The sequence below is a fragment of the Molossus molossus genome, unplaced genomic scaffold (assembly GCF_014108415.1).
Source record: "Molossus molossus isolate mMolMol1 unplaced genomic scaffold, mMolMol1.p scaffold_m16_p_41, whole genome shotgun sequence".
In the NCBI taxonomy this organism is placed as follows: Eukaryota; Metazoa; Chordata; class Mammalia; order Chiroptera; family Molossidae; genus Molossus; species Molossus molossus.
The window spans coordinates 308,305-327,928 of record NW_023425379.1 but is presented as its reverse complement, the minus strand read 5'-3'; the positions used below and the strand labels follow the sequence as shown (position 1 = coordinate 327,928).

The window sequence follows — 19,624 nt, the reverse complement described above, 5'->3', positions numbered from 1 at the left end:
TTGCCTACAGTTTCTTCTAGGATTTTTATGGATTCATTAGTCGCATTTAAGTCTTTTATCCATTTTGAGTTTATTCTCGTGTAGGGCGTAAGTTGATGGTCTAGTTTCATTTTTCTGCATGTAGCTGTCCAATTTCCCAGCACCATTTATTAAAGAGGCTGTCCTTACTCCACTGTATGCTCTTGCCACCTTTGTCAAATATTAATTGAGCATATTGCCTTGGGTCCATTTCTGGGTTCTCTGTTCTGTTCCACTGGTCTATATGCCTGTTCTTGTGCCAGTACCAGGCTGTTTTGATTACAGTGGCTTTGTAGTATAATCTGAAATCTGGTAATGTGATCCCTCCAACTTTGTTCTTCGTTTTCAAGATTGCTGTGGCTATTTGAGGTCTTTTTTGGTTCCATATGAGCTTTTGAAGTACTTGTTCTAATTCTGTGAAGTATGCCATTGGTATTTTGATGGGGATTGCATTGAATCTATAGATTTCTTTGGGTAATATGGACATTTTAACGATGTTAATTCTCCTAATCCATGAACAGGATATATGCTTCCACTTTTTTATATCTTCCTCTATTTCTTTTTTCAATGACCTGTAGTTTTCTGCGAATAGGTCCTTTATTTCTTTAGTTAAGTTTATTCCTAGGTATCTTAATTTTTTTGCCGCAATAGTAAATGGGATTGTATTCTTAGTTTCTCTTTCTGTGAGGTCATCATTGGTGTATAAGAATGCCATAGATTTCTTGATGTTAATTTTGTAATCTACTTTGCCAAATTCATGTATTAAGTCTAGTAGATTTCTGATGGAGTCTTTGGGGTTTTCTATGTATAGTATCATTACATCTGCAAATAATGACAATTTCACTTCCTCCTTTCCAATTTGGATCCCTTTTATTTTTTCTTCCTGTCTGATTGCTGTGGCTAAGACTTCCAGTACTATGTTAAATAGGAGTGGCGAAAGTGGGCATCCTTGCCTTTTTCCTGTTCTTAAGGAAAATGCTTTTAGTTTTTGCCCATTGAGTATAATGTTGGCTGTAGGTCTTTCATATATGGCCTTTATTATGTCAAGATATGATCCCTCTATTCCCACATTGCTGAGCGTTTTTATCGGAAATGGATGCTGGATTTTGTCGAAGGCTTTTTCGGCATCTATTGATATGTTCATGTGGTTTTTATTCTTCATTTTATTTATGTGGTGTATCACATTTATTGATTTGTGAATATTGTACCCGCCTTGCATCCCTGGGATGAATCCCACTTGGTCATGGTGGATAACTTTTTTGGTGTATTGCTGGATCCGATTTGCTAGTATTTTGTTCAGGATTTTGGCATCTATGTTCATCAGGGATATTGGCCTGTAGTTTTCTTTCTTTGTAGTGTCTTTTTCTGGTTTTGGAATTAGAATTATGCTGGCTTCATAAAACGAGTTTGGAAGTCTTCCTTCTTCTTGAATTTTTTGAAATAGTTTGAGGAGAATGGGTGTTAGTTCTTCTTTGAAAGTTCAGTAAAACTCCCCCGTGAAGCCATCCCGATTCATGGTTTTAAATGCCTTCTTTTTGCTTCCAAATTTACCTTTAGCTCAGATCTCTCCCTGGATGCCAGTCCCATTTAAACAACTGCCCACTCCACACCTGTGCTTGGATGTTTAGTATGAACCTCAAACTTAATAGGGTCAAAAATGAGCCCTGATTTCTCCCCACCAAAATTGCTCTTCCCACAGTCTTCCAACTTCAGCAAATGGGAACTCCATTCTCCCAGCTTCTCCAGTCAAAACCTTTAGTCATCTTTGACTTCTGTCTCATACACAGCACACCCAGCTATCACAAAATCCCATTGGCTCTACATTAAAAATATATCCAGAATCCAATCCATTCTCACCATCTCTTCCACTGCCTGCCCCTCTCCCCAGACCAAGTCCGTCAAATCTCACTGCCTGACTGCAGTCCTCTTCCACCTCGCCTCCCTGCTTGGGCTTTTGTCTCCCCCTTTCCCCTGTCCTTGATTGAGAATGGGATGTTTAGAGCTGTAGCTCGTCTCCCCACTAGGAGGCAGTATGCCTGAAGATGGAAAGACATCTCTGACTGCAGCCTCTCTTACTACACACACCCTCTAAAGGATCTACCCTGACCTACGGCTAAACCCAGGAAGGGGTTAGGGAAGGATATAAAGAACCTGGTACTTGATGACATTTTTGAGCCACTGAACCAACCCTGGAAGCACCTACCTCGGGATTTCTTGTTATGTGAGATCATTGTTTTTATTGTTTAGGCCACTCTAATGGGGGAGGAAGCATTCTGTTAAAACTGCTCCATCCACACCCACAGCCTGACTCGATGGCGATGCCATTAGCACACTGCATGTGCCCTCCCCCTCCTTCCACCCTTCCTTCCTCCTGCCTCAGCCTTAAATACCTTCACAGTACAGGGCATCCCAGGGGGTCTTCAGGTCTGTAGACTGCATCATTACCTTCATGCCACCATATGGAGAAGGGGCAGAAGTGGAAAACAATGAGGGTTTGGACCAGGTTGAAAGCTTCTGATTACGGAGGGTATAATTTGGGAATTCCTATAGCCCCCCCCCCCAATACCTTCAGAGCAGAGGCCTTGACAAACTGAAGGCCCCCAGTCAGAATCTGGATCATGTTTTCAATACAGGGCTCATGAGACAGCTGGCCGCAGCTGTCAAAGACCAGCTGTGCTGAGAGAAAGGGACTGTGCCTTGGGGCCTATAAAGAAAGGTCAGGAGAGGTCGTGGGGCTGCTCCCCGTCATCTGGCCCCTGCCCACCTCCACACCTGCCACCACCACCTCACTTGCAGGATGTTGGCCACAAAAGAGGTTATCTTCTCCTCTATGATAGACACGAGGCTCTGGCAAATCATGTAGTCCACCAGGCGGGCCAACTGTCCCAGCTGTGGCAGCCAGGTCTCTGTCTGCTTCAGCTTCTTCTCCAGATGCTGGCGCTGCACCCTCTGAAGGTATATGGAGCCCTGGCCTGTTCGGGTCCTATTGCAGTTTTCTACCCGTTCCTGCAGGCCTTGTTGCATTTGATATGTATCCTCATGAACCTGCCAGCATAGAGAGTGGAAACCTAATTGGAGAAAGGGGGATGGAGAGCAAACCAGCCACCCACTGGTCTGTGCAAAACTCTTAAGTGTTTTGTTTTGTTTTTTAATTTTTTCTTTTTTATCCTCACCCAAGGACTTTTTTTTTTTTTTTTTTTTGCATTTATCTTCAGATAGAGCGAGAGGGAGAGAGGGAGGAAGAAAGAGAGAGAAACATCGATGTGAAAGGGACACATTGACTGGTTGCCACCCACACGACCCCAACTGGGGCCAGGGACAAACTGCAACCGAGGTACGTGCCCTTAGCGGGAACCAAACCCAGGACTCTCTGGTCCACAGGCCGACCCTTCAACTGCTGAGCCAAACTGGCCAGGGCAAAACTCTGAACTCTTAAAGCCAGAAACCTAGAACCTAGATATGCACACAGAGGGCTGCTTTTTTAGTGGAGATTAATCCCAGACATTTTTAAGTGACCAGAGAAGATGTGAAATGGAGAATAGATATTAAGAGACCACAAAGTACTATGTTGATGTCAGGCCTGTCTACTAAATGCCCCTGGGGGAGCTCAAATAGAAAATGTGTGCATGTGTAAATAGAGAGTCCCACATGACACAGATTAGAGAAAGGTTGGATAAGTAAGGCCAGCAATAATTCCAAGATATGGACTCTAACCACGGGGTGTGGGTGATGTGGCCTATGGACCAGCAGAGTACTGCCTTATGTGATAGTGGAAGCTGTCTGTGTGTACTGACAGAGACTTTCTATGGGGACGGGGGTATGTGAAATAAAAGTCTGGGGGCTTCTTTGTGGCTGCTAGAATCTGGGAGGGTCCTCAGCCTGCAAAGGCTGCTGACAGTCCCCAACTCCCTGAGCCCAACCTGTTGAGGGACACCAGAGACACTCGGAAGATGTTCTTTGTCAAATGGACATTTTGTCTTTGCTGCTCTCCTGTCCTTTTTCATGCTCAATAGAGCTTGTGATTAGAACTAATTGGTATTTGTGAATTGTTTTCTGCTAACCCTGAGCTCAAATCCCAGTCATCTGAGACCCAGACCTAAGGCAGCTGAGGCCTACGCTAGGCGCATTATACACAAGTGTGCCCTCAGACTGGGTGAGATGCCTTCTTCTGTGCTCTCGCCCTCCTCTCAGCACCACGTGCTGCCCACTTCGTTGCCCCAGTCCAAGGCTCATCATTACCAGTTACTTGTATGACTCGTTCACTACACTCTGATTTCTTCAAGGAGGAGATCTCTGTCTCACCTCATTTCACTTCGCTGTTGCTTAACCCAGTGCCGGGCATCGGCAGTTCCACAGTAAATATTTGTAACAGGCATGTATCACCTCACATGAAAGAGCTCACTGAGTGCCAACAGAGATAAAACCGTAGTCAATGGCTACAACACAACGTAATCAGAATACAATTTAAAAGCTCACCACTAGGGGCAGTATCTTCAAAATTCTGAGGACATTTTTTTTTTTTTTAACTTGGAATTCTGTACCTAGCCATAGTATCACGGCTGTTTAAAGATGAATGAAGAGCCCTGGCTGGTTTGGCTCAGTGGTTGGAGCATCGGCCTGCGGTCCAGAGAGACCAGGGTTTGGTTCCTGCTAAGGGCAGGTACTTCGGTTGCAGTTTGTCCCCGGCTCTGGTCGGTCGTGCAGGTAACAGCCACTCGATGTGTTCCTTTCCTTTCACATCGATGCTTCTCTCTCTCTCTGTTCCTCTCTTCCCCTCCCACTCTACCTGAACAAAAAATGGAAAAATGTCCTCGGGTGAGGATAAAAAAAATAAAAATAATAAAGATGAATGAAGAGCCCTGGATGAATGAAGAGCCCTGGCCAGTTTGGCTCAGTGGTTAGAGCGTCGGCCTGCGGTCCAGAGGGACCCGGGTTCGGTTCCCGGGCCTGTACCTCGGTTGCAGTTTGTCCCCGGTCCTGGTTGGTCGTGCGGGTGGCGGCCACTCGATGTGTCACTTTCATGTCGATGTCTCACTTTCATGTCGATGTCTCTCTCTCTCTCTCTCTCTCTCTCTCTCTCCCTCCTACTCTATCTGTACAAAAAATGGAAGAATGTCCTCGGGTGAGGATAAAAAAATAATAATAATAAAGATGAATGAAGACATTTTTAAATATACAAAGACTCCACAAATTTACCATCTACAGATTTTCTCTGGGGAAAAAATGCACTCAACAACAATAGTATATCTCTGACAGAGACATGCAGTAGATAAAGAAGATGAAGTGGTCTATGAGAAGTTTTAATGAGCAAAGAAATTTGTGAAACATATCGTTAATTCTAAATAGGTAGGCTGTAAAACAAGAATGCTCATAATAAAGCAGAATTAAAATTCCAAGAGATATAAACATGAGCATAACAGAAAGGGTAGAGGGTGGAGAGAGAGAAAGGAAATTAGGAGAATGCTAAGGTTTTTATTCTGCCTGGGAGAAAGATATGGATACAAATTCACATTTGACATTCATTCACTCAACACATACTCGCTGAGCACCTACTATACAGCATGCCCTATAATAAACACTGGAGATATATTAGTGCAAGAAACAGATGCAAATTCCTACCCTTTTGTGGGAAGATACAATAAATAGGTAATTTATAGTATATGGAAAAAGGTGAGAAGTGCTATAAATACACACACACACACACACACACAGAGCATGGAAAGAAGGATCAAGAGTGCTGGTGATCAAGGGGGCTGTGATTTTAAATAGGGTGACCACAGGAGGACTTCCTGAGAAGGTGCTTTTAGAAAAAGACAAGAAAGAGTTATAGTTATAAAAATGCAAGCTGAGCAGCTACATTTGCTGTTCTTACATATGCATTACATATGTATATAAGAGAAAACTAGAAAAGTGCAGTTTAAGCCAGTCAAAGGTTTTATTTAATGCAATATGAAGTCCCTGAAGAGCATATTGGCCCAATAATATCAATCAGAACAAAGCTCCTATCTTCCTCCTCCTCCAACCTTAATATGACTTTCACCTTTGTCCTGGTGAGATGCCTTCTCTATTACCTTCATCAAAGGGTCAGGTAATGAGGCGGGAGTCAAGGTCCAAAAGGACATTCCAGTTAGATCTGCGTCTTTGGAAAAGTTTTTCCAGTGACTTCCCCTTGTATTTCGTTGCCAGATCTAAGTTACATGACCTCCTCCAAGCTAGGAGTCTATGAAAAGGAACAAAATCAAGATCCTAAAACTAAGAAGGATGAGTAGGCACTGAATAGTTCCTGGGCTACCATGAGAATAAAAGTATAACATCCAAATAATTAGAGGAAAATAATAGCAACAAATATGTAAACAATTCAATAAAAGACAAGAAATGCAAAGAAGCCCTGGCCGGTTTAGCTCAGCAGTTAGAGCGCCGGCCTGCGGTCCTGAGAGACCCAGGTTCGGTTCCCACTAAGGGCATGTACCTCGGTTGCGGTTTGTCACCGGCTCTGGTCAGTCATGCGGGTGGCAGCCACTCGATGTGTTCCTTTCACATCAATGTTTCTCTCTCTCTCTCTCTGTTCCTCTCTCTCCCTCCCACTCTACCTGAACAAAAAATGGAAAAATGTCCTCGGGTGAGGATAAAAAAAAAAAAAAAAAAAGGGAAACATAAGACCTGGTTTTTACTGTATACCATACATAAAAATTCTTTTTTTTTATCCTCACCCGAGGACATTTTTTCTATTTTTTGTTCAGATAGAGTGTGGGAGGGAGAGAGAGAGAGAGAGAAACATCGACGTGAAAGGGACACGTCGAGTGGTTGCCACCCACACGACCCAACCAGGGCCAGGGACAAACTGCAACCGAGGTACATGCTCTTAGCAGGAACCGAACCCGGGTCTCTCAGGACCGCAGGCCGACGCTCTAACCGCTGAGCCAAACCGGCCAGGGCCATAAAAATTCATTTTAAATGGATCATAGACCTAAATTAAAAAAGGTAATACAATTTCTAGAAGAAAACACAGGAGAATAGCTACATGACTTTGGGGGTAGGCAAAGATTTCTTAAACGAGGTCAAAAGGCATGGACTAGAAAAAGACTGATAAAATGAACTTCAAGAAAATTAAGAACTTCTGTTAATCAAAAGACATCATTTTAAAAGTGAAAAGTTTAGCCACAGACTGTGAGAAAATATATACAACTTTTAATTTTGAAATAGGACTCATATCCAGAATTCATAAAGAACTCCTACAAATTAGCCCAGCCGGTGTGGCTCAGTGGTTGAGCATTGACCCATGCACCAAGAGGTCGCCGGTTGGATTCCAGGTCAGGGCACATGCCCAGGTTGTGGGCCAAATCCCCAGTGGGGGGCCTGTAGGAGGTGGTGTTCTCTCTCATTGATGTTTCTATCTCTCCCTCTCCCTTCCTCTCTCTCTAAAATCAATAAAGAAAAAAAAAATTTTAATAAAAAAAATAAAAAGAACTCCTACAAATTAATAGGAAAAAAGAAACACAAACAACCCAATTAAAAATGAGCAAGAGAGTTAGACACTTCACAGAAGAAGGTAGCACGTGGCCAATAAACATGAAAAGATGCTCAACATCACTGGTGATCAAAGAAACACAAAACCACAGTAAGATACCACTATTCACCTATTAGTGTGGCTAAAATCAAAAACCCTGACAATACCAAGTACTAATGAGAACATGGGACGACTGGAAATGTCCTACATCACTGGTGAGACTGTAAACTGGTACAATCACTCTAGAAAACTATTTGGCATTGTAAGACATACACATCATTTATTCCAGCGACCACTCCTGGAATATATGCCCCAAACAAATGAGTGCTATGTCCACCAAAAGACACCTACGAGAATGTTCATAGCAGCATTATTCATAATAGTGAAAAATTAGATCCATCAATAGGAAAATTAGCAAATAAATGGTGGTACATTCATACGAGGAAATACATAGCTTACAAAAGAAGGAATTACTGCTACTAGAGCATTATGGATAAATCTCACTAACATAATGTTGAGTCAAAAAAAAAAAAAGAAAAAAGAGCTAAACAATGCTGTCTGATTTCACTTATATGAAATTCAAAATTAATCTATGGTGACAGAGGTCAGAGTAGTAGTTACTTTGTGGGGTTATTGAGGTGCTGGGGGCTTACTGGGGTGCTGGGAGTGTTCTCTTATCTTCACGTGGGTTTATATATGCAAATATTTCAACAAACTGGACACTTGGTGTTTACTGCAAGTATAATTTATTAATAATAATAATAATAAAAACACCACAGCCCCGGCCGGTTTGCCTCAGTGGTTAGCTCGTCGACCCGCGGACCAGAGAGTCCTGGGTTTGGTTCCCGCTAAGGGCACGTACTTCAGTTACACTTTGTCCCTGGCCCTAGTTGGGGTTGTGTAGGAGGCAACCACTCGATGTGTCTCTCTCACATCGATGTTTCTCCCTCTCTCTTCCTCCCTCTCTTACTCCCACTCTATCTGAAGATAAATGCAAAAATGTCCTTGGGTGAGGATAAAAAAACACATACACACACAAAAAAACCAAACTACTGAGTATAAGAAAGTTATAAAGAGTTTTGTAACAGTTAAACAAGTGTGGGATTTAGAAACTGGGAGGAAGACAGAGACCGTGGAGCGCGGTGCCCCTTCTGCCCACTCAGTTTAGTGCAATGCCAGGTCCAGCTGCTGTTGTCAGGAGCGTACAGACCATCACTTCCCTGTGTGAATATACCAAGGACCTCCTTCACATCATTTCTCATTTTCACACAGTCTGGGTGTATCCTCTCTCTCAGAACTGGACATACCTGCAGATGGTGATTAGCCAGAGAACTTTGTGAGTATCCAGCCCCACCTAACAGACAACAAACTGCGATGATAGGTCATGGGCAAGAGGCAAGTACACTGCAGAGCCTCCCAGAGCCCTTGGCAGGGGGCATGTACTGCAGATGCAAAGTTAGGAAGGATGTCATCACTGGATGCTTCTACCAGCCACAGTGGCCAGCAGCATGAGAGATCAGGATTCCAACTCTCAGTTCCCTAGTGCCCCTGGTACAAACAGCTGAAAAATAGATGTTGTTATGTTCCTTCTCCTCCCTGCTCATGGCCAGGACCACCCCTTAGAAAAAGGCTGAGTCCAAGGCTCTTCCTACCTATTATTGATACCACCACCCAGAGCAGAGACTGCTGTTGCTAGGCAGGACAATGGCTCTGAGCCAACTGCAGAATACAGGCCACCCAGGGGGATCCCAGGAGAAGTTGAAGCCAAGAGGAGATGGAACTCTGGTGAGCTTGCCTTCGAGAAAAGGTTCACAGTAAACTGGAGCCTCTCACCATGTGAAGGATGGATGAGCAGAGGTGCAGGCAGCGAGAAAGCAGGTGCAGGGCCTTGTGATTCTCTGTGGCCAGAGCCTGCTGCAGGTCCAGCAGCTGGTAGCAACGATCCGGCTCCTGGGGCAGCCAGGACACAGAATGCAGCTCCTGCAGAAGCCTGGAATCAAGGGCCATGCTGGTCAGAGCTGGCATCTCAGCCCTCTTTCCTTGGACATGTTTGACCTCTTCCTAGCCCAGCTCACCTCAGAATGAGCAAAGGTTTAGACACACTGTAATACATCCAGTTACCAACAGTGACAGCTTCCTCTTGAGAGTTTTTTGGAAGGATTCAAGCCCAGGAAGCTGCTGGCTGGGGAATTCTTTGGGAGAGGCCTGGGGTAGGTGCAAATGTTTACACTGAGTGACCTTTCTGCCAGGAGAGAGGGCCAAATATATCCCAAGGTCTGACTTAGAAGGAGAGACTACAGAGGCTTCCTCCTTGGAATAGGGGAAGCTGGGGGGCCCTAAAAGTCTAGATGGATAGGTGATGATCCAAAGGTGATGAACCTAAAACTTCCCTACAGGCTATTTCTGAAGAAACTCACCTCTGTTATCCATACCCCACCCCACCCCACCCCCACCTGCCCTGAAAACACCACATCTCTAAACATTCTTGAAAGGGATGAAAGACCTCTAATAAACAGAGGATGATTCTTTATTCTGTTCCTATTAAGAGGCACTGAACATGATACTTTATAGTCACAATCTCATTTGGTTCTCGCTATAGCTGTGTGGCAGAAATCTTTATCTCTAGTTTGAAATTCAGGAAACTGAGTCTCAAAGAATAAAGTCCCTTGCTAGCATCCAGGATTTAAACTCAGATCAGTCTAGCCTCCAAGCCCTTATGCATTTTTGTTGTTGTTGTTTTTAAAACCTTATGCTTTTAATGAACACCATGATGATCAGGCTAGAATGGAGGATGCCCAGAGCATAGGTTATAAACTGGTAGCCCAGGGGCTAAATTCAGACTGAAATGGTTTCTATATGTACCACGAAGAGTTGGCCAACATAGTGTTTTAATAAAAATTTGAGCTCACCAGGTAAAATTAAGAAACTAAACAAAAATGTGGATTTACAGGAAATACTGAAAACTAAGGAAGCTGACATGCTGGACCTATATGCCCAATGGCAACTGTGAATTGGAAGTGAGTGTGACTGTCCTCTTTAGATGCGGTCTCCAGGTTGCAGTCCCCATACTTTGTAATGCCTTCCACCCAACCCACTGCATTTCTTCCTTAGCTCCTGCTTGGGCCCCACAGCCATCTGAGATGGCAAGTCCTGTCACAGAAGACAACTGAGGAGTGCAGAAAAAGCAAGCAAGTACTGAAAATAGGGACAACTAAGCTTTTCCAAAGAAAGAATCCAAGTAATACCATGGAAAGAGTAGATAGTTTAGATTCAAACACCTGCATTAGATCCCCAGATTAGATACTTAATAATTGTGTGATCTGGGGTAACCTGATGTAGGAATACATGATTATATGGCGACATGTTCAGAATATATTATTCAGAGAAAAAAACAACTGGTTACCTAACACTATGTAAAATCTGGTCACAATTGTATAGGTGACAGAAAAAAGACAGAGGGATATGCAACAGAATGTTCATAGTGGTGACTTGTGGGTGGAAGGATTGACACTGTTTTCCCTTTGTGCTTCTTTGCATTTTCTAAATTTTCTACAAGAAATATGTTATTACTTTTTATAAAAATGATTTTTAAAACTCCACAGAAGCTGTGTTCTGAAAACTTCTCACCTGCTGATATGGAGCAGCGCCACTCCAAAGTGGGGCACAGCAGACAGCAGGTGCCTGCCCAGGAAAGCCCGGCAGCGGTGCAGCCCCTGAGACTTCATGCTCTTCTTCCAGCTACAGAGCAGAGGGCAGTGAGGACATGCAGCTTGCTCTCTGCAGTGCTTCCCCAGATCCACACACATCGTCACCTACCGGGCCCAGGCCTTGCGCAAGAGGCAGTACTTGAAGAACGGAATGAACTGGAGCTGTTGCCAGAGGACAGAGTGGCGGTGCCAGGTGCCCAGCGTCATTGCTTCAGTGTCCTCCGCGGGATGTATATGCAGGACCCCAAAGGGAGAGAAGATGTAGTGCTCAGGATTCACCTTGCTTAGTGGCACCACCACCAGGCTGTAGGGCCTTTAAAAAGGGGCTCTGATCAATGGGAGCCCTGGGAACTTGTGCAGACTTTAGGAACGGACAAAAGAAGGGAGAGGAGATTAAAAAAAAAAAAAAAAAAAAAAGGAGGAAAGAAAGAAAGCAGTGGAAAGTGGGAAGAAGGGGATAAAGAGCAGAATGATCTTCAAAATAGAAAGATGGAGCAAATGTTATTAAGAAGAAATCGAAGCCAAGGATAGGTTGAGAGAAAGAAAAAGACCCCCAGCCAGTTCCAAGAGGTTCATATCTCCAGACCTAGCTATCCTACATCCCATTATAAATCAAAGACTGCCATTAGTTATAAGAGGCAGAATTTTTTAAATGAAACACTAAAATAAAAAGTGCTGCCAATATGATACTCCATCGACCTGTAAGATACATCACAGTTTCAGAGATGTTGAAATGTGGAAAAAAAAAAAAGGTGCATCTTGGAAATGATAAAATATATACATCTCTAGACACTGAAATAGCATCAGCGGTAATCAGAGAATGCCACCTGGAATAACTGAGAATGGGGAAAAGCAAGAGGCAACACGAAGTCTACACACAGGCCAGAGAGGGACACTGCCACCTCGTGAACAAGGCACCTCCAGAGCCATCCAACTAAATCCTTGTGCTTCAGAGAAATGCACCTGCATTTCACATGAGATGCAGTTTACAAGCAGCTATATAATAGTTGTATCTTGCAGCAGTAAACTAGTTAGCATCATGCTAGGTTTGGGCACACTGAATTAAGCATTTATTAATTCTTACTCTGTAGTTTTCTTTTCATAACTTATAGCCAGTAATATTCTGAAGCACTGAATATATCTTTATGCCCTTGGAAAGCTCTGTCCTACCTAGGTCCTATGCCTATAATGTCTAAAAGATATAATGGTCCTCCTCTATCTTTTATCTCTCTCAGCTTTCTAGAATACATTATCTTTTTAAAGTTCTTTTTTCCCTTTTAAAAATATTTCCCTCCCAGAAACTTGCATTTTATTTATTTATTTACTTTTGTTAATCCTTGCTGGAGGATATTTTCCCATTGATTTTTAGATAGAGTAGAAGGGAGGGAGGGAGGGAAAAAGGGGGGGGAGAGAGAGAGAGAGAGAGAGAGAGAAATATCAATGTGTCCATCTCCCTCACAACCCCAACCAGAGCAAGGGATCGAATCTACAACCCAGGTACATGCCCTTGAGTGGGAATTGAACCCACGACCCATCGGTTCATAGGCCAATGCTCTAACTGCTGACCCAAACAAACCAGGGCTCTAGAATACATTATTGAGAAAATGACTTAAGAGTGTTCAGATATATTACAGAATGAACTCACTAAGTTAAGTCACACAGAAACTTTATGTCTGACAAAGTAACTAGATCTTTCAAGTACTTTTATCCCCAGATTACAGATGAAAAAACTAAACTAAGAGAAGTCATAACTTTGCCTAACGCAGTTAAGGGAAGAATATAGGATTTAAAACCAAATCTACCTGACTGAAGCCTCCTCTCTTAACTACTGGGCCATTTAGCTTCCCACAGGCTGGCTACCTACCCTAGTGAGCCCTGGACCTCCCAAGGGGACACTCCTGTCCCTATGACTTTCTTAGTCAAGGCTGCCCTTTCTGCACAGGGCCAGAAATTAGGGAGTACTTCCTCACTCCCAATGGCCACTGCTCCTTTGGGGAGATATTCACTCATTCTATAAATGTTTATTAAGCCAAGCTCTGTGTCAGGCATTGAGCATACAGTAATGAACACAACAAATCCAGTCCCTGATGTCATGGAGTTTAGTTAAACCACTTATCAAGTTCCCCTTCTTTCCAAGTACTGTGATTGGAGATGAGGACATAAAATTTACTACATAGTCCTTGCCCTCAAACAACTCAGATCAACTGGAGTATTAAGTGATGCTAGAGAGTAAACGGGGCAAGTCAAGATCTTTCCGAGTCCCAGACCCATCTACTCAACTGCTTCCAGAACATCTCAGTCTCTGTCTTGCATGTACCTGAAACACAGCAAGGTCTATACTCCAAATATGTTCCTACTTTGGGTAATTCATTCATTTATTCAACAAATGTTACTGGCTTTGTACTCTATGTTAAACTGTCCTAAACCTTGAGGACACATTGCTGAACATTACAAACAAAAACCCCTGCTCTGACAGAGCTCTCATTCCATGGGAGAAGAGGATAAACCTAATAAATAGGGGGTGGGGGGGGGGCAGGAAAAGGGAGATGGCAGTGGGGGGGGGGGGGCGGAATGCAAGTTTAAGTGGGGCAGTAGAGTGGGGAGGAGATCGTGGAGCAAACACTCTAGGGAAGTGAAGGAACAAATTCCTCTGTAAATGTGAATCAAAATCTAGGACAAATATACAACAAATTAATAAATTCAAACACTGGGGGTGGGGTGGGAGGCGGGATAGGAAGGAGAGTGTCTAGGGGGAAAGGAAAAACATCTGTAACAAAAAAAATTAATAAAAATGGAAAACAAAAACTAAAATAAATAAATAAATTCAAACACATTGCGGGGGAAAAAACCTGTTATATGACAAATAAAATGAAACCACAAATGCCAGGATTCTACTTCTGCTGATGGTGTGCTAGAAATTTGGACCAACACTCCCACTTGAGAACAACTAGAAAAAACTGGGCAGAATATCTGGATAAGATGTGAAACTCATCTGTATGAACCTACCAGAGAACCCACAAATTAAATCTCCTGGGCTTCGGATTGGGACCCTAGTTACAACGAATACTAACCAGAGGACACCTCCGTCCTTGCTGTGGAGCCGCGGCAACTTCCACCGCTTCTGCTCCGAGGCTGTCGACAGCTCAGCTCCTCCTCTCGGTCGGTCATTTGGGAGCTTAGAGCAAAACGGACACACAACTGCCTCCACCGGGATCATCAGGCGCCCGTTTGGGGAAAAGAGGCACCAAACATGAAACTCACTTCACTGGGTTCCTTCCTTGGCAGACGCCGGCCCTGTGATTATTCACTGCCCTTTCAGTTCTCTTGCTCATGGTTTCTGGCTTATGTGCCTAATTATCTTTGATGGTGCTGCTTCTCTAATTGTAACTGCGCTGATCATTTAAAGTCCTAAGCTCACAATTTTCCACCACGGTCAATTGGCATCTCATCCCACACTGCTGACATTACTACCCTAACTGCCAGACAGTCCAGCGTAGCAGCCACTAGGTGGCAGTAGGTAGCTCATCACATTCCACCAAAAGTGGTAATTTAATTATTTGTGATGGCAGGCACTACATGTCATGGATTACTAGTATCCTATTTCCCATTAGCAAGGAGCTCAGTAATGTTCAAGGTCAAGGACATTACCAGACCAACATCAGAATCCCATATTTGAGGCTCGTTGCCTGGGACTACTCATGATACCAAGTACTGTATCAGTCAGGGTCCAGTCAAGAAAACCGAAACCACAGCAGGCATTACAACAAAGTGAATTCAATAGACAGAATGTGGTTTTTAAAAGGTATCAGGGGACTGAGAAAGCAAAAAGGGAGCACTAAGGTAGCACAGAGATAACTACCAGCCCTGGGACTAGAAGGACAAAGGGAAGAGGTTGGGGTTCTTAGTCGCTATGAGCTTGGAGGAGGGATTGTAGAGTTGGAATTTCTAAGGTGGTATTTCCTGGCTGCTACCAGTACCTAAGGATTTTGGAGGAGGAGCCTTGCAGAGTTGAGACTCAGAATTCTGATGGGAAGGTGTGACCTGGCTGGCTGGCGTTAGTACCTCTTAGAATCATGAAGAGGCTGATTCAGAAATGTGCCTGCTGCTGCCAGGATGAAGGACCCCTTCTGGGACCATGCTGACAGGAAGAGCAAGCAAAGAAAGGAGAAAGCCCCTTCTCCTCGTATCCAGCTGCCTAGTCTCCTTCTAGCACCCCCTAGTCATCAAGCCTAACAGGAGGCCAGCTGAAAAATGAGAAATGAAATTCTCAGTCTCAGCCCAAGTATTACAAAGCAGAGACAGAAGAGTAAAATTAGAACCAAGACACAGTTGCTTAATAACTGGCACAGTGCTCTCAGTGAGTTTGTTAAATGACTTGGTAAATGAAGGGATGTTCCATAGTGCTACCTAAGCCCAGGAAAAAGAGATCAGTGCATACAGAAAATAAAGCTCTCTGGGAGAGTGTATCAGATACTGCTTAAAAGCATGGACTTCTGAATTGAGATGGTTTAAGTCCTGTTTCCACCAACTACGTGACTTTGGACAAGTCCCTTAACCTCTCTATGCATCAGTCTACTCATCTTATATATGGAAATAGTAACAGCACCTACCTGGTAGGTGAGAATTAAATAACACATCTCATGTCTTTATTAGCCTAATGCCTGGTACACGGGAAAGATTGATGAATAGAAATTATTATTATTACTTCAGGAAGAGATGAGACTTGAATAGGGTTTTTGAAAATATGCAAGTATTGAACCTAATTAAAGAAAGTCAATGAATGCCTCTTGAGTCATGTTGGAGGAGGAGACTTGTTTTTATGACCCCAGATATAAAACTAGAATAAAAGAGAGCCAATGTTGGTTCAGTCTAAGGAACAGGATGCGTTGGGAAACACAAAACTTTCCTGACACTGTAAAGATTTAAACAGGCACCTGATTCATGCATTGGAGTTGGGAGAGTTTGCCATTCTGCGGTAATGACCAAATGTTTCTATAGTTCTAGGATAGAATAAAGAAGACAACCCAGCTGGTGTGGCTAAATGGATAGAGCATCGTCCCATGGACTAAGAGGTCCCGGTTCAACTCCTGGTCAGGGCACAGGCCCGGATTTCAGATTTCAGGCTCAATCCCCAGTAGGGGGTGTGCAGGAAGCAGCTGATAGATGTTTCTCTTTCACATTGATGTTTCTATCTCTCTCTCCCTTCCTCTCTCTCTAAAAAAATCAGTAAAAACATACTTTTAAAAAAAGAATAAAGAAGATAGAGCAAAAAGTAGAAGAGGATGGCTAAGACAAAAGGCTGTGAGGCTGAGGTGAAGGGAAGAGGGAGGGAAACTGGGAGACAGATGAGAAATGAGAGGGAAGAGGAGAAAACACAGGTGAGGAATGAGGATGGCGAGGAGATGGGGGGAGAGATAGAATGGGAGGAAGTCAGGGAGAGGAAAGAGAAGAGGCCTACATTTCGACTCTTACCTAAAGTACCGACTAGGAGCCACATTGAGGTAGATGAAGTGGATCTTCTTCAGGTATCTCTCTGTCTTCAGAATGGTCATTGCCTGGCTACCCGGGAGGGAAGTCGGAGGGAAGAAGCCACTGCTGCTCTTTTGGAAGGTCTTCTTTCTAGAAACTTCAGAGTCAAGCTGAGACCTTCATGAAAAAAATCAGGAGAGATAGGGCAGAGCAAAGAGGTCAGGTTGCCACTATTGGCCATTGAGAGGAGCCAGGTCAGGTGCCTAAGAGGACCTCTGTGGTGCTGACAGAGCCTTTTACCTCCTATACAAGCAAATGCCATCCATGGCACAACACAGCCAGGCAGCCCGGCCAGTGTGGCTCAGTGATTGAGTGTCGACCCATGCACCAACAGGTCGCAGGTTCGATTCCCAGTCAGGGCATATGCCCTGGTTGTGGGCAGGGTCCCCAGTGTGGGGCATGCAAGAGGTGACCAGTTGTTATTCCCTCTCGTCGATGTTTCTGTCACTCTCTCCCTCTCCTTTCCTCTCTCTCTAAAATCAATTTTATATATATATACAAAAAGCACAGCCATGTAGCTATGTTCACACAGACATGTGCATGGACAACTCCCTCCTTTCTAACAAGTGACTAGTCATTCTGGATTGACTGTAATTACTGGGAAGTAAGTATTATGTAATACTGAGTAAAAGTGATAGGAATACTTTTATTTTCCCAACTCATCATGTTGCAAGTCCACAGTCCTGGATTTCTCCTCTCCGGCAACTTCTAACCTTCTAGATCTCGTAGCTCTGCTCTCATTATACCCGCTTCCAATCCTGCATGATCTCCATGCCTGTGACTCTTCCCTGTTATCACCCAACCTCTAGTTTCCCACCCTTTCCTTTCCAGCCAGGATCCAGTGGTGCACCCTTTAACCCCTCCACCTTCTTACACTTCTACCACTACACTTCTACCTCACCAGTCAACAAAATGGACATCAAAAGGAATTATCCAAGAGACAAAATGTTAATTGCCTGGACTAATAAGTTTGGTTGGAGTGACCGCAGAGTGTACACACACACACACACACACACAAATACACACACACACACAATCCTCTGAATAATTAAACTTAGACTTAACCAAAGTATACCAGTGTCATTAACTGATCCTAACATTAATCAACAGAACAAGTTACCAGGGGATAATAGTACAATCTTATTGTAAAGTTCACACCAACTATAGGGTTTATGACTTTGATGTTGGATCGGGACATGGTAATGGTGTAACTGCTATTAAAGGTTCATTTTCTTAACAATTCAAGTCCTATGTGATCTAAGTAGGTTCAGCTTGCAGAACCAGGAATATTGGCTCCTCTCTAGATTTCTGGTGTTTGTCCATTCTCAACTGTGGGCTCACTCTGCTCCAATGTCTTAGTACCAGTCCTCAGGTAGCTTTCTTTTTCAGTGTCCTCAGCTGCTATCCAGGCCTCCACCAACCCCCACCCCATGCCCAACCCTGCCTAGTCCTCTCCCTTCTCTGCCCAGAGAAAACTGAGGCTCTCAGACATGAACAAACTCCCTCAAGTTCAGCTGCCTTCTCGCATATGTATCTGTACTTACTCCCATCCTAATCTTGTGCCCCAATTTGAGAGGAAGGAGTGTCCTTTCTTCTCTACAAGGCTAATCCTTCCTTTTGTGCTCTGGATCCCTATCCCCTCTTCATGAGGAATTTTCTATCTATTCTCCTTACCATTAGCCTATATTTATTCATTCACTCTACATATGTTTATTGAACACTCATTTCTCAAGTACTGTCTTAAGAGCTATGAACTTCTCTCAAACCTTTTTTTTTAAAAGAGTTCTGCCCAGACACCACTATTCTTTTAATCTGCTATCTGACTATATCTCTGTCCCTTTCAAGCCAAGCTTCATGAAAGAATAGTAAAACATAATTTCTACTTCATCTCCCGTTCACTTCTGAATACACTACAGACTAGCTTCCTCCTCACACAACACTGAAACCCCTCTCACCAACCACCTCCCTGTTGCTAAACCCAATGAACATTTTCCAGGTTTTTCTTACTTACCTCAACAGCATTTAACAATACTGACTGCTCCCTCCTCCTTGAAACTCTGCTCTTATTTCACCTCCTAAACTGCGAGATATTTTGACTCTAACCAAAACCCAAACCCCTCTGAGGTGCTTTCCTCTAACTTTATACACACACACCAGAGCAGCAGCCCGGGGAAAGGCAGTGTTCTTAATTTTATAGCTGCTTAGCACAATTTGTAATTATGTTACTTGTATCAACCTATTTAACATTTGTCTCCCTAACTAAGCTGTAAAACCCAAGGGAAGGGATTGAGTCTGTCTTGTTCACTTTTGTATCCTCAGCATCTAGCAGTTCCTGATATATATTAAGTATCCAATAATACTTACTGAAAGAATGAATGCCTGGGAGACCAGTCCTGGAAAAGTTCATGCAAATTAAGCCACATTCACTAGGCCTCAGAGGTTTACCACCAGGTCCAAAGAGAGCACCAAGAAAACATGACCCCTTCCCAACATCTCAACCCATTTTCACTTCAGTGGAGTGACCCCAGGAAAGGAAACTTACACTCAGAGCTCAGTGTAAAAGGAAGTCAGCTGGGGTTATTGAAGCATACATTGTTAGCACTGGCCACCTGCCATCAGGGCCCCCAGGAGCCTGCCTAACTGTCCACCATTAGGGCTCCAAGGCTTCAGAGAAAACTTGACCCAGCCATTAACTTCTAGCAAAAACTAACAAAGTCGAGCTTGATTACAGGTAAAACCACCCTTCTTCCCAGATAGTGAATGTGTCAAAGACAAGCTGCAAGCTACTTAGAAAATCAACCCAGAGAGGAGGGAGGTTTCCAAGACTAGAGTTAGAGAACTCTCAGAAGAGGAGGTCTCTGTT

The 19,624-nt window shown here is 43.6% G+C and overlaps 1 protein-coding gene across 1 annotated transcript in view; it reads right to left on the bottom strand.

Annotated features, from left to right (window-relative positions):
* DNHD1 (dynein heavy chain domain 1) overlaps positions 1 to 19,624 on the bottom strand; it is a gene marked incomplete at its 5' end in the record, with an annotated part of 55,987 nt that overhangs the window by 35,146 nt on the left and 1,217 nt on the right. Inside the window, 7 exon segments of the mRNA XM_036242201.1 lie at positions 2,409 to 2,463; positions 2,585 to 2,722; positions 2,809 to 3,063; positions 9,359 to 9,515; positions 11,153 to 11,263; positions 11,342 to 11,545; positions 16,705 to 16,878. Coding sequence (XP_036098094.1) covers positions 2,409 to 2,463; positions 2,585 to 2,722; positions 2,809 to 3,063; positions 9,359 to 9,515; positions 11,153 to 11,263; positions 11,342 to 11,545; positions 16,705 to 16,878 — 1,094 coding nt within the window.